The 24010-nt window shown below is 35.5% G+C and overlaps 1 protein-coding gene across 2 annotated transcripts in view; it reads right to left on the bottom strand.

Moving 5' to 3' along the window:
• LOC148943659 (nudC domain-containing protein 1) overlaps nt 1-24010 on the bottom strand; it is a 188495-nt gene that overhangs the window by 143611 nt on the left and 20874 nt on the right. For both annotated transcript variants that reach the window (XM_089100915.1, XM_089100916.1), the window contains exons 2-4: nt 13309-13463; nt 10664-10846; nt 6052-6259 (exon numbers count right to left, since the gene is read on the bottom strand). In XM_089100915.1, the coding sequence (XP_088957041.1) occupies nt 6052-6259; nt 10664-10846; nt 13309-13463 (546 nt within the window). The remainder of the gene's footprint in view (nt 1-6051; nt 6260-10663; nt 10847-13308; nt 13464-24010) is intronic.

Here is a 24010-nt window from a genome sequence, read left to right as displayed (position 1 = left end):
CAAATACAATAAACAATACAATTACACAATACTAAAAAAAGAAAAATGAGAAAACAGAGAATATACACTAGAATACAGTAAAATTTAGTAACAAGAGATGGATACACCAGGAATGTATATAAAATCACAAAAAAAAAGAAAGGAAAAAATAGCAATGGCAAGGAAGTTAAAGTTCAGATGATTACTAAATACCCGGTAATTTTAAAATAAGAAATAATAATAATAAGAAATATATTAAATATTATAAATATATAATTATATATATATATAATATATATATATATATATATATATATATATATATATATATATATATATATATATATATATATATATATATATATATATATATATATATATATATATATATATATATATATATATATATATATATATATATATATATATATATATATATATATCCTAAATTAATTAATTAAAAAAAAAATTACAGAATATTAAATTATATATATATATGGATCCTAAATTAATTCAGTGACCGGAGTAATTGTGCAACCATTCTGTCATAACATTTCATACGGATTAAAAATGTTGTAATCTACTGACCTAGTTTCTGGACATTTATTTACACTTTACAAAAATAGATTTGTGCTGATTTCAATTTTGCGTAACCATAATTGACAAGCAGAAGAGGGGCAGTAAACCCGTGGCAAGTGCCGTTGTACCTGCCGGGAGAGTCTCCCTTAAATTGCGGGGATAAGGTAACGGGGGCTGACGCTTCCCTTGTCTTTTGGGGTGATATTTTTTTTGTTCAAGCCAATTATGTCTCCAAAAGTGTGCCCTAACTGTGAACGTTCTTTGGGGAAAGGCACGCTGTTGCAATGCACTAAGTGTTCCAATTTGTTTCATCCCTCTTGTTCAGGGATCACCGTTTCCGATAGAAAGAATACTCCTAACTGGATCTGTTCTATTTGCAAAGCCGCTACCGAATTTTCTAGTGACCCAATAGAGAGTGAGCACCCAAATTCTTCAATAAATATGCTGACGCCACTGAATGCCGTAACCCCTGCGTCTCAAGAACCTCTCTTGGCTGTTAGCCAGGAAGCACCTGTGATTAACGATTCGACTGATAATCATTGCCCAAATGAACAGGTAAAGCGGAATAATTTTGCCTGCGATGATTCTTCTGATTCATTCTGTGATTTTTCAAAAACCTTCGTAATTACAGATGGGATTTCTCATGTAATTGTGAACTCTGCCCTGTTTTTTATTTGCGATGCATTTGCGAATGGTATTCCAGAAACGGAGCTTATTGAAACTGTGGCGAACTTTTACAGCCTTGAGGCTTTGGTGAATGCGAAAAATCTGCTTTGGAAATTTTCTGGAATTCCTATAAAGAGAGTAATGAGACGTGGCAACGCTGCGGAACTTGCTACAGCAAAAGATATTATGAAGATGGTCACGGATCTTGACCAGAAAGGTTTCAAATGGCCTGTATTAGTGCCTTGCTCATTCAGAGACTGCCCTTTATTAAAATCTGATTCCAATGTACGTTTGGATCGACTTGTTAGTGATTATGGCAGAAAGCTGGAGAAATCCATTACTTCTCTTGAAAGAATTGAACAAGACTTACAGTCCTCGCTGTCGAAGTGTTCAGCCAACTTGGGCTCCCCCTCCCCTCCCCTTTAAATTCACCTGATTGGCCTCCTCTCCCCATCAGCTCTGATTCAGTAGAGACTATTACTATCGCTAATCCGCCAGCCTCGTTACGTGACCCTGTTTCCAGGAAAAATGAATTGGACAAATTCGGCTCGGGCTGTATAAAGCAAATAAAAAAGACCAATGATTTGATTTTTATCACTGTGGCGGCTGAATCTGGGAAAAAGTTTTCTTGTGATCTAAAGGATTCCTTCCCTGATTGTCTTATCAATACTAGAAAGCCTAAGTTTTTCGGAATAATCCGTGGTGTGGATATCGAGTTCGACATTGAAGCTCTAGCAGCCACTTTGCCTGGGATTCTGGAGTTCAGGCGCCTTGGAATGTCGAGAACAATAAAGGTGTCGTTTGAGTCCGAAGCATTTTTAAAATATTATATCGTCCATGGGATTAAGTTCGGTTACGAGCTCTACAGAGTTGAGAAAGACAAGGTGCTTCCAAAACGATGTTTCGCATGTCAAAGTCCCTCTCACACCGAAAAAAACTGTGATTCTTCTACTCTGAAGTGTTCTCGTTGCAGTGGAAATCATAGATCAACGAAGAATACTCCATGTACTAACCCCATTCGTTGTGCAAATTGCAACTCAACTAACCACCCGTCTTACAGTTTCAGTTGCCCTGCTATGAAAAAGCTTTTTAAATGAATATTGGTTCTACGATTACGTCCTTTAATTCGAATGGAGTCATTGGCAAATTTGTAGTGCTGAATGAATTTGTTTCTGAAAATAGTTCAATACTATGTTTGCAAGAGCATCATTTGTTGGACCATTCTTTGAATATGTTAAGTTCCCTTTCAAGTCTACATGATATATTTACCGTTCCTGCGAGGCCTACCGGAGGCCGCCCTGCGGGTGGCATTGCTACATTTGTTCCTAAAGAATTTAGTGCTATTTTATCTTGTGCTGATGAGTCTTTTCTTGCCTGCAAACTTTTTGATTGTGTTTTGGTCAATTGCTATTTGCCTACTGACTATCATGTTGATTCGTCTTTTGAAGCCTTTACGTCAGCTTGCCATAGACTTAGTAGCTTTATTGCCCTATTAGATTCGAGTTTACGTATTTTTATTTTTGGTGATTTTAACTGTGATCTTGAGAGTGTAAATGAACGTAGCACAATTTTATTTTCATCTTTACCAAATTTTAATATCTGCCGTAAGACACTTGATTTTACTTATTCTCATTGGAGTGGGAGTACGAGTAATATTGACCATGTACTTTTTAATTTTTCCCCATCTATTATAGTAAAAGTTATCCCGGATTTCCCGATAAGTGATCATTTACCTATTCAGTTTTTGACATCGTTTTCTGTAATTCATGATTCTGTTTCTGCTTCTAATTTTATTCCAATTCGCCCTAAATATTTTGAGAGAATTATCTGGGATGAAAAACTGATTCCGGCTTACCAAGATAAAGTTGATTCTTTAGCTCGAAAAGTAGTTGTACCTGATATTCTGAAGTGTCATAAAGATAACATAGAGCTTGAGCTTAACTGCATATATCTTCAGTTATTACATTGCTTAAAATATGGTGCTAAAGAAACTTTTGGAGTTAAAAAGTGTAAACCCAATGTTGAAAAACCTTTTTGGTCGTCAAATCCGTTTCTTGTACATGCTAATCATGAATCTAAATTAGCTTTTAGACATTGGAAAAATAGTGGAAAACCGCGTGATCTTCATCCGGCTTTTCTATGCATGAAAAAAAGAAGGCAATTTTCCAGTCGGAGCTTCGTCGTCATAATAATATTTTGCTTATGGATGCTTCGTCTGAATTTGATATGAATAAAAAGAAACTTTGTAAAGCTCTACGTTCAACAAAGAGAGTTAATGAACCTTCTAAAAAGAATGTCCCTTCTCTTTTTGAGTGGGAAACTCATTTTGTAAACCTTTCGAAATCTTGTGATGATCCTGAACAACTTTCGCATGTTGATATAATTTTAAACAGTTCTTTTAATTCGCATGATTTTTCTATTTCGTTTGATTCTTTGTTGGGTGCATGCCGTAATTTAAAGCCACAATCCTCTAAAGACCATGATGGGATTTTTTCAAATCATGTGAAATTTGCTCCAACTTCTTTTCTTCTTCTTCTGTTGACTTTTTTTAATCTTATTCTCAAGTTTGGTAATGTTCCCCCGTCTTTTAGGATTGGGGTGGTAACTCCTATTCTAAAATCTGGTAAAAGAGATCTCCGTTCTTGTGATTCGTATAGGCCGATAACGAAGGGTTCTATGATTGGTAAACTTTTTGAATTATGTATAAAGGATCTTTTTGATTATTTGGATGTTGGTCTTAATCAAGTAGGGTTCAAAAAAGGAATGGGTTGCGACCATGCGCATGCAACGTTTGATACTATAATTAAGGAGTCAAGATCTACTGGCTCCCCACTTTATACACTTTTAATTGATATAAAAGGAGCTTTTGACAATATTTCGCATGCTTCCGCTCTTTCAGCTCTTATTTCTGGTGGGATTCCCCTTTCTGTGGTTAGAGTTCTTAGATCTTGGTATTCGGGGCTTAGGATAAAAATTTTTGCACATACTTCTGATTCTCTTTCTAATCCAATTTCCGTGGGTCGGGGCGTGAGACAGGGTGGGGTTTTATCTCCTTATATATTTAACGCATGTCTGGCGGAGTGTCTTCGTTCTTTATCTACAACCCTTATTTCTTGGGGACGGGATGTGTCTTTTCTTGCATATGCTGATGATATTATCCTATTGAGCCGTTCTAAAGCTAGTCTAATTAAGAATTTTAATTCCCTTTCTAGTCTGCTTAATGTTCGTGGCCTTTCTATTAGTATTAAAAAATGTCAATATTTTCCCGTTAATGTTAATGACCGAGCTGAATTAATTTGCGATAGAAATATATCATTTCCGGTTTCTGATGCTGTTGTTTATCTTGGGTTACCTTATTCTGCTTCAGCTTGTGAATCTAAGTCGATGCTAATTTTACATATTCAAGAAAAAATTAGAAAGGCGTTTGGTTCCATAATACGGCTACGTGGTGTTTATCGTCGTGAAATTCTAGGTTCTCTTTTTAATGCAGTAGCCCTCCCGCATGTTCTTTATCCTTCCTTTCTTCTTCGAGATTTTAAAATTTGTGATTTTTCAGCAATTCGCGTTTGTTATTTTAAATATTGTAAGTTTTTACTTGGTTTTCCAATTTCCTTTAGTAATACTGAATTAGTTTCAAATTTTAAAATTAAAGAGCCGTTGGAAATAGCCAAGGTAAAAATAAATAATTTTTACCGTAAATCTGAAAATATACTTTATGTTCATAATCTTTTTCCTTTTTTTTCTATAGTTTAAAAAGTGCATGATTTCATTATTACTATTTGTTGCATTTGATTAGGTTTTCTTTTGGGCAACTTGTAAATTGTTGCTATGTTTGATGGTGTGTTATTTGGATTTTTGAAGATTTATTTAATTATCTTTTATACTCCTCGTTTTTGAGGGAAATAAATAAATAATAATAATATATATATATATATATATATATATATATATATATATATATATATATATATATATATATATATATATATATATATATATATATATATATATATATATATATATATATATATCGGCTCAGCTGGAAAGAGTTCCATTGAAAAGAGGGAAAATTTCTGCGGCCGTCGAGAGTAAGAAGAACTGTCAAGAAGAATGAAGTAGGGATGATGCGTATTTGTGTGATGAAGGAAGGACGAACAGAGCCTGGAACAAGTCGCAGCTCTAATCACATACTATATTGTTTTAGGATGCTCGTACTGCCATTATTACCTCCTACTTCAAAATAGGGACTTTAAGAACCCTTAAAAATTAACTTTGTTAAAAATCAAGAAATTGATTTATGTACTAGCCACACCCCTATCGGCACAAAGGACAAATGTTCCAATTCAAAGACAAAAACACAGTTTTGGGGGGCATTTCAATGAAATTTTCGATCCTGTGCGCCATTGATTTTGCGTTATGAAGTTTTTTGGCACATGTTGTTACTTATTAGATTTATTTTGAGTTCTCTTTTCTTAAAACTCTAGTGATATAATGCAGGAATACGAAGGAATACTTATTATGGCCTTACTATACAAATTTCCAACGATATTTAATTTAGATGGACCAATAACTTACACCTAGAACAGTTCTTCTAATTAACCGTAAGGTTATAAGAGAAGGACAGACCTCCTCCCGATTAGATTATGATCAGAATACCGAAAATCAACTTAAAACTATTAAAGACCTCATGGGAGGAGGCCAAAGCAAAACGTTTTAACGAGATAGGACGGATATCTACAGAAATATAAAATATACAAAGCGTTCGTTAATTAAACATACTTTCTTCTTAAATAGATATGGACATGAGTAAAAAACCTTAAATTTTACCATAATCAAAAGTGACCCATTCAAGAAGTGTGACGAAGGACGAATCTTCAGCTTCAGGTAGCGGTACGTGAATCTCAACATCTTCCCGTTGCTCCACTCTTAGTAGGAGACAATGTAGGCCAATGAAATCTGGACTTTCAGGGTCATGGAGAGCATGTATCACTGAGAAGGGTTTTTTGCCTGGTATTGGACTAAAGGAGTATTCCAACTAAAAGATAAAAAAAAAGATAATAAACAAAATTAATGCTACAATCATTTACTATGGATCAAAATACGAAAGAAATAATTAGCAGGAGACCAGAATCCAAGGTGGCGAGCGCATGCTGCAGAAAGCATAAGAATAAAAATAGAGAAGTGGATTCTAAATTACTTTAAGAAATCAGAATTAGGTAATGAAACCACATACTAAATTAAACTCTAACAACCAATCACATAAAAAAAACATTACGTGTCATGATATGAAACTTCAAAAAAAAGTTAGGAGAAACGGAAGACTAAAGAGAACAGTCTGCTTAGTCAGTTTTACGGTATACAGCAGAACCCAAAACAAGTCTCTTTCTTAGTATCCTTAATATGTACAATATCCCCAAGGTCGTATCCTGGGGGGGTTACCCGGTTTGAACCCCCCCCCCCCCAAAATTTCTGACCGAGTCGAAAATTAGTCGAAAAAACGGTTCTGATCAGCTTACGCGGGATGTTACGCAGGATGTTTACCCGAAAAATCGGGTAAACCCTCCCCCCCCCCCCGAACAAAAATCCTGAATCCGCTCTTGAATATCCCATATACGTTTCATTTTTTTCAAACTTTTCCTTAAGTACAAAAATAACAGATTGGACCTAATCCTTTTTCAAATAAAATTTTTTGGTATCTTTCCTCACTTTCCTATATTAGTTTATTCTGTTTTTGAATTTTCGTTTGTTTTTCTATAAACAAAAAGAAAAATTGAGAATTAATATCCGAACATTCATCTTATTGATGTTTTCAATCCCCTCCTCTTCGAAAACCTTATGACCCCCCCCCCCCCACCCACCCAATAGCAGCTTTACCTATGTGCACCTATTTGCACGTGGTAACTGGAATAAATGAAGAGTTTGAAGTAATTCTTAACAAAATGGACAAAATCGACTTTCCAGTTTTGTTTTTGTTTACTTTTTTTCGTACACAAGATTAACCAGAACAGACAATGCCTTGAGTCTTGTTTATTTTATAACATACTTGGCAACACCAACCCCATCGAAAGTTCCCGTCCTTTACAAATCCTTTAAAAAATTGTCCGTCTTTTACTAGTCTTTTAAGCATTGAACTCTCGTCTGGTAAAGCCTGCATTTTTCAAGTTTTGGATATAGCGATCTTTTTTATTTTTGGAGCGGATGAAATGGGGTTAATGAAGTCAATTTTTTACCGTCTTTGCCACTCATTTTCTCCTGGGCGTAGATACTAGGGTAACGCTAAAGTGTCTGCATTATAGTTTGGCTTTCCAAAACCGGAAAATCCGGTTTTTATCCCTTGTAAATGCTAGGTCGTATCTCAGAAAGCATACCAGACGCAAAAAAAAATTGGACTGCGCCATTGGACTCACTTTTGGGAGATTAGGTCAGGTCTATCTTTACACCAAAATCAAATTTTGCGGAAATACCAGGTTTTGTTGGAGGATAGCCACATTCCAGTAACACCTGAACTTTTCCTTGAATAGAAGGAGAAAAATCGTTGATGAAATAGCTCTGTTAGAGGTAATTCTAGGTGGATGTGCAGAGCCAAAATAAGCTATTCTTTACAGATGGAATGCCTGAGTAATTAGGAATTTCCTCCCCTAAATAACCAGACCAAGCTGGGTTGGTACGGGTTTGCCTTGTCACCCTAACAAACGATGCCATAAAAATAAACGCTCCTCATAATTTGTAGATAAGTCTTTGACACGAGTTCAAAACCTGCCTTTAGAGGTATTAGTCTGGCTTCAGAGCTGAAGCATGTCCCATCTGGATCATCCGGAGTGGCGTTAGAGCGGACTTCCGGGGCACCAGTATAAAGTGACAAGCCTTATTCAGCAACAGGTTTTGTGTAAGACTTACATAGAGTGATGACTAATCTGGATGGAAGAAGCCTTTTGGACCAAAATAAATATACCATCTTTTTAATACTGGGGGAATACATCCAAAAGAGGTGGACAATTAAAGGAGAAAGACACTAATTCCCATAAGGTGAAACTCACAAACTCTTTTGGTGGCTTTAGCCTATTCTTAAATCAAACTCTGGACGACATTTGAGTGAGGCCCATCAATCTGGAAAACAGGTAATCAAATTCTTCGTTTTTACGGCATGAAAATTAAATATCCAAATAAATAGCTTATAGAACTATACCAAAGAGTATGGGAAACTTGTAAAGAGTTGGCACACAAACTAATGTCGAAAAGAAAAACCCCCAATGCCATCTGACATTTGATAACTTGTTCCTTTTTTGCCCTACCCTGAACTATTGAGCCACACTAGTCAGAGTAGATGTAACGCTAGACTATCAATCCAATGTTCTTCAGGACGAAGGTTCAAGTCCTGGTGTCGCCAATCTTTTGGCTCGAAGTGAATCTGCCGCCGTGAATCTGAAAAGCTTAGGGTTAAATAGATTCCCACGTATTACATGAATTTTAAATGTCAGGTGAGTCGGAAAAACGCCTCGTCCTTTTGCACGTAAAAGTAAAAAAGTAAAAGCACTCTAAACTACTGCACGCTTGTCTTTCAGGTTAAACTCAATTCGCCTACTTAGCCTGCCAAAATTTTTCAAGCTAACCTATGGGTACTTTGCACAGACTAGATTTTGATTCTTTTTTCTTTTGCCGAATTTCTTTTTAATTTCCCACTGTTTCAATGAAGTCACCAGACGCTACCCCACAGCATAGTTTTTAACTATCTCCCTCTGTTATACCAGAGATGATCCAATAGTGTTGGGATATCCCGTCTTTCAATAATAAATACAAAACAAGTTCAAAACAACAATTATTTTTGAACTTTTTGCATTATTATTAAAACAGGGAAATAAATATAACATTAAAACTGAATTAGGTTAGTCACAGGCCTACTGACTACCTTCATGAATCATTTATATTAAAATATTGAAACTTCAGCCTTATACATAACTATTTTCATAAATCCCTGTTTCTGGATGGATATGTGAATGACATTTTACTTCTATTGGATCACGGCGAAACTTGAAAATCAGAACAGGAGTTCTGTCAATTTTTTCCGTTGCTACTGGGGGGGGGGATCTCAACGAGGTATACCATAAAAGTTTGATATAGCAATCCTGGAGAACGATTTGTTATTTTATTTATGCCGACTCTTTCTTGGATGAGTTTCTGCAGCAGTTTTGTTTTAGCTCGAAAGAAAATTTGATACAAGTCCCTTGCTCCTCCACCTATCGCAAGTTATAACCGGACATTATCGATTATGCTATTTTTCAAATAATAGAAAAGGTTAGTAAGTGGAGAATGTGTTTCTAGCGACAGCCAAACTTGTTGCCTCTTCCTGTTTACTTGCCCTATTTACTTTTTAACAACATTTCGGTTTGGAACTAGAAATCCAATCTTTAGGAATTAATTTCCCATTTTGTCCTGAATTTAGTAGTTTCTGGCCAAGTATTAAGGAAATTTTTGAATAGGTTTATGTACTCTACTACAAGATTGATATTTGATTGTTATCTTTGATTGTGGCATTTAGTTGTTACATCATTCTAGTTTCTTTTCAGTGTTAGTTCCAGTGTTTTTAGTGTTAATTCGAAGATTATTAGTAGTTAAATACTTGTAATGGTTTAATCACTTAATAAAAATCCATTCATTCAATTCCCTTGCTCTTTATAATCTGCAATTTGGGTAAGCTTAAAAACTGCCAAAAAACTACATCCCAAAGTTACAAAAACGTATAAAACTCGAAAGCGCGGTCTCTCTTGACCATTCTTGCTCAACTGATGCCCAACGCCACGCAAAAAAATCTAATCTTAACATATTGAAACAATTTTTTTTTAATCGAAAAGACGAGACAACCATTATCAAAAACCAAAAATAATAACTCTAAAATACAACGAAATAAAGAACGTAGAAATGACAGGATTTTTTCCATATAAATTTTGATGGATTAAGGATCTGGGTTTTGTAGTTAAAATTACAAATCACTTAAGTGAGGTAAAGGATTTATATCAGAAAAATTGTCTTTATTTTCTTTATTTAAAATTCCTCATTGCTTAACTTCAAGTGTTCCAAAAGAACCAGTGGAAAATCTTTATTCTTCTAGCGGCCATCTTTTCAAATTTATAAAAAATCAACGTACAGAAACTGAGCATAAAAAGATTTCACAGGACCTTTTTCATGTCTGTCATGATCAGAGGCACCAATTCGAGAAAACTTAGGGGGAGCAAGAATTTTTTTGGTCTTTTTATGAAGATCTAAAAAAATAAATTCAAAATTTAGGGGGATTTTGTTATTTATCTGATGAAAATACCAAAATAGGTATTTCTCAAAATTAAGGGGGCAATTTTCGTAACCCTATTCCTCCAATTAGTAACCCTGGATGGGGTGAATTAATCTCGATAAAGCCTATAAAGTACATTGTTGGTTGAATACTGACCTCCCACTTCATCTGTCCACGTCTATCTCCAGTATGAATTAAGTATAAGCTGCCTGCACCATCTGATGCAACACAAACACCTGCTGAAGCAAATCTCATTGTATAATTATAGCGACCTTTGTTTCTGACAGTTTCAAGAGCTGGAAATTCCCACACTTCTTTTACACCGGAATTAATGCTTGTCTAGAAAAAATAATTTACCATGACTTATCATCAAAAGATCTCCAAATATAATTCAAACTGTATAACCATTGGTTTGAATTTTTCCAAAGAAACTCACCTATTCGCTAGACCCTCGTCCAAACGACATTGCTTAGACGAATCTGGTATAATCTACTATAAATAACATCTCAGATTATTTTAGATTTTATTTACATATTATTGTACATATCAGATTACGAGTCTCAACATGATAATATTAAAGAACAGTTGACACATACTACAATGACAAATACTCAGTTTATCTGTAACATCTATCCAAATTTAAATACTTATGATCATCCTAATTTTGTGTACACTGTAGCAACGCTCCCCGGTTGTGCTATTTAATAAGAAGTTTTCTGCCTATTCACCGTCAAGGAAGTTACTGCCTCCTATAAGTTCCTGTCTCCCCACTGACATCTGTGCCTAATATCTAGCATATAGTTCCTTATTTTGGTGCTTATTTCTAAGTTAAAACAGTTCTTAGAAATGACGATAATAACGTGAAATTTTAGCACTAAGTGACTCCAGGATGACCAAATTAGAAAACTAGAAAATTATGCAGAAGAGCCAAGTAGGCTTCACATCCAGTAGGGCTCACGATTCTTTTTTTCCTTTTTTATAATGTGTTGCAAACCCCAGACGACATAAATTTAAAACTATATATTGCATTAGCATACAAAAAATACATTTAAGAGAGATCCAAGTGAAAAGTAATACACACCAAGTAGAAGAAAAGCTGCTGCAATCTATTATCTATTACCACTGACTGCAAGACTGCAATATCTGGCAAAGCAATATAGCTTTAAATGTTAAGAAATTCTAGAAGCCACGAAAAGTAAAAAATTAAATGTTCCAAAAAAGTTTCAAAATAACAAAACAGCTGTAACGACTCTAGGTAGAGTAGAGTAACTTTTTATTTACAACAAAACAAACACTGTTAATCAACAAAAACACAAATATCTTATGCCATAATTAAGCACATTGCCTATTACAAAGAAAAGGAACAATCATTCTGCAGACTACATTTTTAATGATTTAAACGGCTACTTCTTCCCGAAAAAAAAGAAACACAAAACCAACCTGACATTACGAAGTTGCAACGTTTTTCTTTAATACATTAGAAAACTGAGCCTTATCAGGGCACTCTCGAATTGGTAATAATAAAGAGTTTCATACTTTTGGTCCCACGTGACGAAGGCTAAAACTGGCCCTTAAATTTATTAAAACCAAGGAAAAATCTCAAACTAAGAACTAGATTAAAGCAATCTATAATTTCTTTGAATAAAATTTACTCCTCGTCAATTGTCTTGGATAAGTTTCTTAGTGTCTTTTGCGCTTGTACAAATAATAACAACGCATGATGTCTACTGCTCAATGGACAGTTCCACCCGTCGCTCACAGTGACTTGAGCTATCAACCACCTGGATCATCGAAATAAATTTCAGGCAGAAACATCTCCCCTAGCTGAAATTTGTACCTGCATTGTAAATATAAATGACATAATGCTATTACGAAGAAATACAACTGCGAAGAATTAGCTGATGAAAAAGGGCATCGTAAAAAACATGAGCAAGGAACAGGGTAAGAAGAACAACATAAAGAACAAAGAACAAGATGGATTGTAAAATCAGCATTAAACAGTTCTGTTTAAAGCTGGTAGAACGCCAACTTTAACCCCAGTTCCGTCTTTACAAAGAAATGAGAAGAATATTTGCATAGTCCTAATCTTTGGGAGAATCTGAACTCTTGAAGAAACTGGATCAGCTCCTCGGAGGGAACGCCACTTATAACATTATACCTTTAACATAATGAATGAATGATTTTTATTGCCCAACAAGAAGTAAACGATTTACAAAGATAGAGTATGAAAAGAAAAAAAAGAAAGAAAATCACACATAAAACATTAGAAACAAAATAAAAGAGATGCTTCCAAGGACACTAAACAAAAAAAAACTTAATGCACCACTAGTGAAGTACTATGGCGAGATATATGGTGTGGTACAGATCTAATGTACACTTGAATCGGTTAATTCTACCGCTAAACAATACAAAGGTCTACTATTATATATTTTTCCGAGACACGCGTCTTCTTCTTCCACGGAAGAAGTATTTTCCATACTTGAAGAACGTTGAATGGATTGTATGTTTATCCTTTTCAATCAGAATAATCCAGAAATGAGAAACCACCACAACATGTGGCATTACAAAAGCGCAATAAAGCCATGCAAGGACAAAACCATTGTACAGACATTTCCAACAAACTAGCATACCGCACCTTTTGCAAACGTCTTAGAGAAGGGTGAAATTAGTAATTTACACATAGACTTAATAGCAGACGCAATCGGTAGGCGGAGATATAGAAGCTGTTAAGCAGAAACAATTTCTTTTTCATATAATATACTCTTGCTACACTTTTAATGAGATAGGTAAAAAGAAATTACATTTGAATTAACAGATGTGTGAAAAATGCTGCCATCTGCGACAAAATAAGCACTGTTTTCATTCCAAGGGTCTTTGATAAGATGATTATGAAGGCCAAAAACCTTTGCATGGTGCACAGAGTAATATTCATCACTAGGCTGAACATGGGTAATACCTGAAAAAAAGAAGAGATGTAACAGCTCAATAGACTAATATACTATAACCAGTCTTAATGTACCAAGTACATCAATAAAAAAATGGCCACTGGACTCCTCTTAGGTTTTTTTATACCTGAAAACCATGATCTCCAGAAATGTCATTTTGATTGTTCAGAAATTATGATTTTTTAGGGCAGTACTAAAAGTTCCCCGATTTTTCCAAATCAAGCTGTAAAAAAAGAATAAGCAAAACTAGTTAGCTTACTTTTTTCGTCTGTAAAAATTGCAACTACAACAGTGTGTTCATTCCCCAAGACAGCAACAACTTCAAAGAAAATTCACATACAGGTTTGTGCAAGTTTCCAGTTAACCAATTCAAACAATTAAATTTCAATTTTTCATGTTCCACTTTTAAGACAAAATATTGTAAACTCATAAATTTCATTGAGACACAATGATGAGACACCTGATCTATATTACTTAATAAATCTTCATTTCCAGAATTGGAAATTTAAAGTTTACAAAATGTAATCACATTAAGTATGAAATAAAAGATTTCAAAGATTCAAGCAAAGGGATGGAATGAATGAAGGGATGATAACTCTTGGCTAAGGACACAAAGAGAAATTAAAAGTGTTGGATCCAGACAGATATATAAAAGGAAAAAAGAATTGCAAAGACAAGAGATTTTATTGATGTGTGGTGCTTCCAATACATTATTGAACTATATCAGAAAAAATCAAGCGGACTGCTGAAAGCAAGGAATTAAACTCTAAAAATAAAACTTGTTGGGAATCTTGGGGGCCAGGCTCCTCCCCATAAATACGCAGCTGCGAGTGACATCCCTTGATGAAATCATAGCCTACTAAATGACACAGTATCTGCACTGGGTTCTGATTAATGGATAATTTTTCAGGGTTCAGTCTGTTTTTGTGGGCATTTCCAGGCTGAAAAACTTTTTCCTAGATAATTTATCCACTAGGGGTTGCCTCTCTGTATTAGCATAGTATTTGTAGACATGGATTTATGAGTTGGAGGTAATAGACTTGAGATTGTCTGTGCAGGATTTCAACTCTTGTTGATAAAAGTACATTGGCATGTGCTAAACACCATATTGTGACCAATATGGGCCCAGGATTGTACAAAGCCTCCATTCAACTGGAGGTCCCAGGGACTTCTTCCTGTCCAGTTTTAAGCCAGCTTAAGCGCTTCTGTGTACACTTTAGAAGATTTATTAATCCCCATTTTGCACTCTTTCTGGGACCATTGCTTATTCTGAGGCTAAGATAATTTCAATGATTATAAAGAATATGAAGATTGCACCTTGGAATGTTACAATGTTAAAAAACAACTATTATATCAACACTTTGACTGAAAAATTCAGATGCTTCAAACCCGACTAATTAAAATTTTCAAAAGCTCATAGCCCAGGGGAAGGAAATATGAAATGGGTGATATAGAATTTATTTAGTCAGGCAGGAAGGATGGGGTCCATAGACAGGGAGTAAGGCTCATGATGAACAAGGAGGCTGCTAAGCCTTGTTCAGGTTGTGAAGGTATTAATAATAGAATGCTAGTCACTTATTTTATGACTAAGAGTACAAGGTATCAGTCATAGTAGTATATGTGGAACTGACTGATGGTTTTTTCTGATGCCCACTTTACCCCCAAACATATCCAATCAAAATTTTGAAATAACCATTTTGTTCTAATAGCCATTTTGTTAGGTCAAGAAATTATGTCTCTGAGGATGACAAACTTCCCACAGCCCCCAGGGCAAAGGTTGCAAGTTATGCCCTGCGGGCTTATAAGGTTTTTGTAGAATGTGTTGTCATAAAAACTTCAAAAAGGGCTATTTTGATTGGATATTGAGAGGGCTATTGCTTTTTTTTAATAGTCGAAATTAATTGGAGAGAGAATCACCCCCCCCCCCCCCACGCCCATTATTTCCCGAACACTTCAATTCAACATTTTGATATAGCCATTTTATTCAATGTAGTTGAAAGGTCTGGATATTATGTCTTTGAGGATGACAACCCGCCCCCCCCCCCGAAGCTCTCAGTATAAGGGGTTGTAAGTTATGCCCTTGGGATATGTACAGTTTTTATAGAAAGTTTTGTCGTAAAAGCTTCAAAAAATGCTCATTCGATTGGAAATGGAGAGCACTAGTGCCTTTCTTATTAGTCAAAAGTGGTAAGAGGGCAATTGCCCCCCCCCCTCACGCCTATCATTTCCCAAAACACTTCCGAACAAAATTTGGAGAGGGCCGTTTCGTTCAACGCATTTGAATGGTCCTGGAATTATGTCTTTGAGGATAACAAATCCCCCCGGCCCTCTAGGCAAGGATTGTAAGGTTTGCCCTGGAGGTCTATAAGGTTTTTATAGAAAGCCTGGTCATATAAACTTCAGAGGGGGCTTAATGGATTGGTAAACAGACACTCTAGTGCTCTTTTTAAGAGTCAAAGTTATCGGAATGCAGCTACCCCCCCCCCACACACACACACACACACACGCACATATCGTATTGCCCCAGACTGCATCTAATAAAAATCTTGAGATAGTCATTATATCCAAAATAGTCTAAATATCATATGACAAGGCCTTTGGGATTGGAACAAACCCCAAGGATTAGGGGCAAGGGTTGTAAGTCATGCCCAGGGGTATTTAAGGATTTTATGGAAGGGATGATTGTTCAAAATTAGAAGACTCTCATTTGGTTTAAATCTGGAAGTTCTAGTTCCTTTTTAAGTGTTAAAAGTGATGGACGGCATTTAGCCCCCCCCCTCTTCTACAGCCTCTCCTTTCACCAAACGCATCTGTATGAAATTATGAGACAGCGATTTTTTTCAAAATAGTCCAATGAATATATAATAATGTCTCTAGGGATGACACAACCCCCCAGCGCCCTGGGGATAGGGTCGTAAGTTATTTTATGAGGGTATATAAGGTTTTTATTGAATGGGCGGTCGTATAAACATCAGATGGGGCTTATTTGATTTGAAGCTGGAAGTTACAGCACCCTTTTTAAGAGTCAAAGTGACTTGAGAGCAAACAGCCCCCCCCTCCATGCTCAGCATTTTCCTTAACACCTCCAATAAAAAATTGGAGATTACAATTTTATTCATTGTAGTTGAAGGTTTTGAAAATTATGTCTGTGAAAAGGACAATCCCCTCCCCCCCCCTATCACTCTCAGAGAAAGGTTTTTATGTTATACCCTTGGGGCATATAAGGTTCTTAAAAAAAAGTTGGTCGTGTATGCTTTCGAAGGGACCCATTGGATTTGTAACCATAAGTTCTAGTGCCTTCTTTAAGAGTCAAAGTGATCACAGTGCAGCTCGCCCCCCCCTCCTACACACACACACACACACACACACACACATACACACACACACACACACACACACCCACACACATTGCGTTTTCCTGAGATGAATCCAATAGATATTTTGAGACAGTCCTTTTATTCAAAATAGTCCAAATACCAAATAACAAGTGCACCAGCAGTAGAATACCATATATTTAAAATACAAGATTCTTTCCTTCTAAAGATGATTCGGGCAGAAATTAAACGTTCCCTAATTGAGTTCAAATAACGCTTCCAAGAATATAGATTTTTAATCGGAAAAAAGAGAAACGGTGTTCTATCGTCAGTAAAACAATGAGGCTAGTCGTTCGAATTTTGCTAAGATAATTGTAGCAAAAAAAATGCAATGCACAACATTTCTAAGGAAGTTTAAAAGGCAAAAAAATCGTGTGAACGACCGAGTCATCTGAAAAATCTTAAAGAATTCATTGGACGAAAGATTTACATCCTTGGTCCTCTTGGGCCAGTGGCAGGCAGGCCGTACAGTACAGGACGAAAGAACTGCGTTTGGGAGTGGGGTTTATGTGCCTTTTTAATTTTAATCTCTATCCAGATTTGAAGCGATTAGTACCTTAGAGCTAGAGAGATTCAGACGAATTTATTGTATTTTGGTCACCGTTATTGTCATAGAAGTGACCTGTTCCTGTACGACTAAGCATGTAAGTTCAATAAATCTATTGTCTTTTTATCTGTGTTTATTTCATTTATATGTCTGCGTCTAGTCCAATAATAGGTAACTAGTTCGTAAGTATCCAAGATAAACGCTCCCAAAGGAATCTGATCTCCAGATAGCCCGAGACGAAGAGGCCACGCTTCTTCATCCCTAGAAGTACCAAAGGTTGTCATTGCCACATCTTGGAAAGAGTTTCTAACCCCTGCTAGCCGATAAGAATTCGTATCTTTTAAGTGAGATCTAATTCCGCCGCGGAAACAAAGCTTTGAGACGTCAAAATTTATAGTTCAATAATTCTTAATTCCTCGTAATTTTTGATGGATTAAATCAAATGAAATAATTCAAAGAGATTCAAAATCAGCATTAAAATACAATTCGATTAATATGTATATCAGAGAAATTACGGCATCTTTCTCAAGTATAAGAAATAAGAAAGAGTTAAATAAACCTCGGCCATTCATATTTGACTTACTGAGAAAGCAAGATATTGTTTTTGATTGATACAAATATACTTAATCTCAACATTGATTTTATTATCACAACATACGACAAATATTTTCTTCAATAAATTTCTTAATTGGTACAAATGGCACGTGTCGGAAATTGGAGGAAAACTGCGAACTAGTTAGGCTATTTAAACTTTGTAATTTGACTTTAATTGTTGGAGAGATACAGACGTGTAAGTAAATTGATTAGGCCTATAACCGCTAGACTACGATAGGAAACCCCTTATATCTCATAGGAGATAATAGCCTACCCCAAAATAGGTTAAGTAAAATTTTAAGTTGATATAAACGCAAAAAAAAAATATGGACGATCTCAGTGAATTACTAATAGTGCAAAAGTTAGTCGCAAAAAATATAGAGATTGCAAAATCTATCCCAGAATACAATGGACTGTCAGATATTGACAAATTTTATATCCAATTGACCCAGTTTGTACAATTAACAAAAACAGACGTTGGAGCATTAAAAGACATGCTCCTACTACGATTAAAAGGTCAGGCCTTAACCTTTCTAAAACAGGTCGAACATACCATAGGCAATAACGCCAACTTGCCAATAAATACGGTTGATGACTTGTTAAAAGCATTCAAAGAGAGATTTATAGAAACCAGTTCTATAAATAAATTAAAACACGGAGTAGTAAGCTTTGATTTTTCACAAAATATAAGGAAATATCTTGATAAGATACGCATTACTGTAAAATCGAAATACGGAAGTGGTTCGGGGCAACTGCATGAAAAAGTCATACTAAATACGTTTTTGCAAGGGCTACCCCCAAAACTATATAGAGCAGTAATATCCAAAAATATTCAGAAGTTAAATCTTGCAGTCAGAGAGATAGAGCTATTAATCGAAGATGATAAAATGGCTGCTAATCACAGTAGTGCAAAAAAAGATAGCCTGGGTAATTCAAAGGTACACCCAATTTTCAAGTGTGATCAAGCGTCCTGCATTTTTTTTCCAAGGAACAACTCCCCTGTAGCACAAAGAAACAAAACGCCAGAACCCGCTAGGCAAAAAACAGTATGTTTTCAGCCCATTAACCCTACGATAATAAAGTGCTATAACTGCAATCGTGTTGGCCACATAGCAAGAGAGTGCCCCTATGTCCCCAATCCCATACCAAGAAATGCTGTCGGTAATACGCAAAATTATGGTAACCATTTGTTCAGAAGAACAAATTTTAGCACCGGTCGTGCAATAGGCTATAGCCAGGGGGGATTGCGCCAATCAGTACCTTATAATGCATACCAACCAAATTTGTATAACCCTCCCCCCAACAGGCAAATTAATTACCGGTTTGAAAACCCAAATACTCGCCAAGGCCAATATAATGCGAGAATGCAATATAGAAATCATGAAAATTTGCCGAAGAGAAACGAAAATTTTGTAAGCCAACGGTATTGGCAGTCAACTCCAGCAAACGGCACTGACACGAGACATCCACGTTACCATAATAATACATGGAGAAGACAGACAGACTTAAATCATTTAAATATGCCTACGGAACCTAATACGCCAGAATATCTATTACAGGCATCGACAAATGAAATAAATCCCCAGGAAAACGTTTCAGGCCCCTCAGAAACATAAGTTGGACCCAGAGGGTGCCAAGAATATTTAATAGGTCCAAAACAATATTAGTGCCCTCCTGTAGTGATATTATTAACAAGTTACCTATATTTAATGATTTTTGTGTAGAAAACGTTTACTTTACGGACTTAGTTGACAGCGGAGCTACTGTAAATATCATAAACTCTTGCATATTCAATATGTTGCCTCTGCACATTAGGCGACAAAGGAACCCTAATTATCCCAATTTAACAAGCGTGACAGGTCACAAATTAAATGCAAAAGGGTCAATTTGCCTAAACATAAAAAGAGACAATAGAACATTCACGACACATTTTATTATATGTGATAATCTCCCATATGAAGCTATTATAGGGGCAAATTTTCTAAGGTCTAATAGAATACTATTAGACGTAGCCAACGAGAGGTTGGTCTACCCAGCTAAGGTAGGGGAAGAAAGAAATTTCTACCTTAAGAAATCGTAACAGAGGTTACGAAGATAACATAACAGTAAACAAACTTTCTAGTGGTATAATGTCGAAGTATTTTGAACCTCATGTCTCGCAAAGACATGGCATAATTGGAAACTTATTCAATTACCCTTGGAGATATTGCAGAAATGAATTATATTTAAATAATAACAGTATTAAAGCTACGAAAATAAAAGTAGGAAATATGCAACAGTACAGATCAAATGAAATTAAGAAAATAGCAGAATTGTGGAAGAACATAATACAACCTAACGCGACGCCATAAGATGCCACAATGATGCAGCATAGCACCGCTATGAATCTTATAAACAATGAAAATGAAGAAAAATATTATGGATTTGAGATATAGAAAACCAAAATCCCTCCAAAAACAATGCAAAAAATTTAAATATCACAAATGATCGAGCCCGTTGTTAGCAAATCAGAAATATGATTTGCGACACCGTCTGAAATACCTGAAAATCTGTAATGCGAGGAACAGATTATACCTTATGACACAGGGGAAGGTTTTATTTGGGTAACCAAAAACCATGAAAACGATACAATCACAATTAAAAAGGGAACTTGTTTAGTCCAAATCAAGGTTTTAACGAAAATGATTGAAATAGATGGGAAAATTCTAAGAGAAACCTAGTTAACGGTATTAAAACTTCAAGTAACTAATCTCGTTTGACTAAATCTCAATTCTTTTACATATTTAAAATTGATCATACTGAGGAATTGTAACATAATAAAAATTTTTGCTAATTATGTAAATTTATGTTTTTATTTTCTGAATCTTAGGTTTATATCGGTTTATTTCAATTTTACTAATATTAATTTTTAACAACCGGTAATCTCGTAGAAAAACAACAATATCGTATGCCATATAAGCACAAAGAGTGGCAAAAAAATAAAATTCAGGAATTAGAAAAAAACGAAATTATACGCCCAAGTATAAGCCCGTATAGTGCACCAGTGATCCTAGTACCAAAAAAGAATGGCGATCTTAGACTTGTAGTAGATTATAGGGCTCTCAACAAACAAGTAGTTAGCGAAAAATTTCCTCTACCAAGAATAGACGAAATTCTTGACTCAATTTCAAGCAAAAACAAAATTTTTACTTATTTGGACCTTACCAAAGGCTACGACCAAGTGAAAATAGCCGAAAAGGATGTCCATAAAACTGCATTTTCATCACACGAATATGGATTGTTTGAATACTTAAAAGTACCATTTGGGCTTTAAACTAATTGAAGCATAATATTTAGACCCCCATTGCACTCGTTAAGAGGATTAAAGGTTATAAATCATTTCTTTGATGATATTGTATGCATAGGAAAAAACACTGAGCAGCACTTAAATACATCAGCTGAGGTGTTCAAGAATTTCAGGTGAGGAAGTTTAAAATCCCATGCTAAGAACGTAACTTTATTGCAATCAAAAATTAAATTTTTAGGAGTACTAGTAACACAGGGAGAGATATCCCCAGACCCTGATAAAATAAAATACGTTGAAAACCTCGAGCCCCCCAGAACAAAGAAAGAATTAAGAGGAATTTTTGGCCTTACAGGCTACTTTAGAAAATTCGTACGCAATTATGTCCAAATTGCGAAACCCCTCACGGAATTCACCAAAGGAAACTCCCATAATGTTACCTGGTCCCAGGAAGCTCAAACTTCCCTAGACCGTCTTAAAAAGGCACTCACTTCCGAACCAATTTTGTCACTCCCTGATTTCGAAAATGGGAAATTTGTGGTCACCACTGATGCTACTTCAAAAGGCATAGGCGCAATTCTTTCGCAAATAATCCCAGAAGGAAACCCTAACCCTCTACAGGGAACACCCAAACAAATAGAAAAAGTTATATGCTATTCAAGTAAAACTTTATCAAAAGGCGAATAATAGAATTACTATCTATTATCTACCACTTGGACAAATATAGGCATTATTTAATTTGTAGACAATTTATATTACGATCAGACCGTAAAAGCTTGCAGTACCTGCGCACATTTAAAAACCCCACGGGCATTCTAGCTAGATGGATCATGAAAATCCAAGACCTAGACTATGAATTTGAACATTTAAAGGGAAAACAAAACGCAGCTTGCGACTTTTTGAGTAGATACCCAGAAAAAAGTCCATCGGAAACTGAAGAAAATGAAGTTAATGCTATTAATGCTAAAAGGAAACATGGATGTAAGAAAAACAAATTCAAAGACGCAGTAAAAGAAAATAAGATTAACTATTGTCCCTTGTCTTTGGAAAATATAAAAAGAAAGCAAAAAAAGGACGAAGTGTGTGTAGCACTAATTGATTATTTTGTGAATGATAAAGCATTACCGGATAAATTCAAAACTCTTAGAAAAGAGATAGATAATTTTTACTACGACCTTGATGAAGAAACACTGTGTAGAATTGTGACTACTAACACAAATGGAAACCAAACCTCGATAATACCTGTATTATCACAAAACTTGAAAGGGCCTGCATTTGAATATTTTCATGCGGACACAGGTGGACATTTAGGAGCTATGAAAACGTTCCATAAGTTAAAACAATACTTTTACGTGCAATCGGCACTGACTAAACTTAAAGACTTGTTAAGCACATGCGAAGCATGTAATTTGAGAAAAATCCCCCCAGCCTATCCAAATCCTCCAATGGGAAGGGTCCCGGTGGCCAATTACCCCTTCGATATTATCTCATTTGACCTATACGGGACAAGTGGAGGCTTACCTGTTTCTAGCAGAGGCCACACTTGTATTTGTTCGGTTATAGATCATTTTTCCGGATTTATCTTTGCAAAAGCCTTAAAAAATTAAGGTGCTTATGCCACAAGTAAGGCATTAGCAAAATTATTTTTACAATTCGGCATTCCTAATAAAATTTTGAGCGACAATGGGAGCAATTTTGTTGCAAAAGTAACAAAAGATTTAATGAGTTTCCTTAATATAGAGAAAATGGTGACAGCGCCGTACCATCCACAAGCTAATGGCAAAATAGAAAACAGGCATAAAATATTTTCGAACGTACAAAGTATTTATACGAAAGACAATAGGAGCGACTGGGATAAATTCTTACCCTATTTAACTAAATTAATCAACACTGCTTATTCTTAAACAACCATAAACAAGCAATTTTATTTACTTCTTGGTCGCGATTTTAGAATCCCTTATGATGATATTTTTGAGTATCAGCATTATTATAACAACTCGGAAGATTATAAACAAGAATTCATAAATAGGATGAGGAAAACTTATAAAATAGGTAGGCAAGAGCTGGAAAAATGTAAAATAAACCAAGAGCTAAGAAACCAGCCCAAATTTAAGGGGGATATAAATTTCAAAGTAGGAGACTTCATTTACCTAAAGAACGAGGCAAAAACAGAAGGAAAAAAACTTTCCAACAAATATTCTTGACCATACAGCACAGTCAACAAGTATGATAATGAATGTACATTTAAAATAGAAAACCCATTTTAAGCAAAAGTGGAAGAACTTAAAAGGTGCATGTTAGCCGAATAAAAAGAGCCAAATTTCCAGAGAGATGGGTACCGCATCCCGTTTCTACTGATTCGTCAGATTCGAAAAATGAACCCCCAAGGCCGAGATTGGTAGGGATAAAACCCTCTAATTTAAAACAAGATTATTTTTAAAATGACAGTGATTAACAACACATTGAAGAGTTTCTGGCGGTGGAAAATCTAGTTATTTCTGAGAAGAAATCCCCACTACCTGAATTTTTCCATGAAACAAAAACGCCAGTAGGTCAAAAAAATTTGTCATCAGCGGGCACAAGAAATTTAGATTATACATTATATCCAAAAAAACCGTTTTTACTCCATATAATTTCGACCCCAAGTCCCCCCAAAAGATTTCCAGACGATATGGTTTCCCGTGCAAAACCGATAGAAAGGCCCCTCTCTTTACAGGAATAATTAAACAGAGCCGCAGAAACCCCCGGTATTGCTGTAAA

This window comes from Artemia sp. Qi Xiang Cuo, chromosome 15 (assembly GCF_049724085.1).
Source record: "Artemia sp. Qi Xiang Cuo chromosome 15, ASM4972408v1, whole genome shotgun sequence".
In the NCBI taxonomy this organism is placed as follows: domain Eukaryota; kingdom Metazoa; phylum Arthropoda; class Branchiopoda; order Anostraca; family Artemiidae; genus Artemia; species Artemia sp. Qi Xiang Cuo.
Note: the sequence above shows the minus strand (reverse complement) of the source record. Positions and strands in the feature narration are given on the sequence as shown.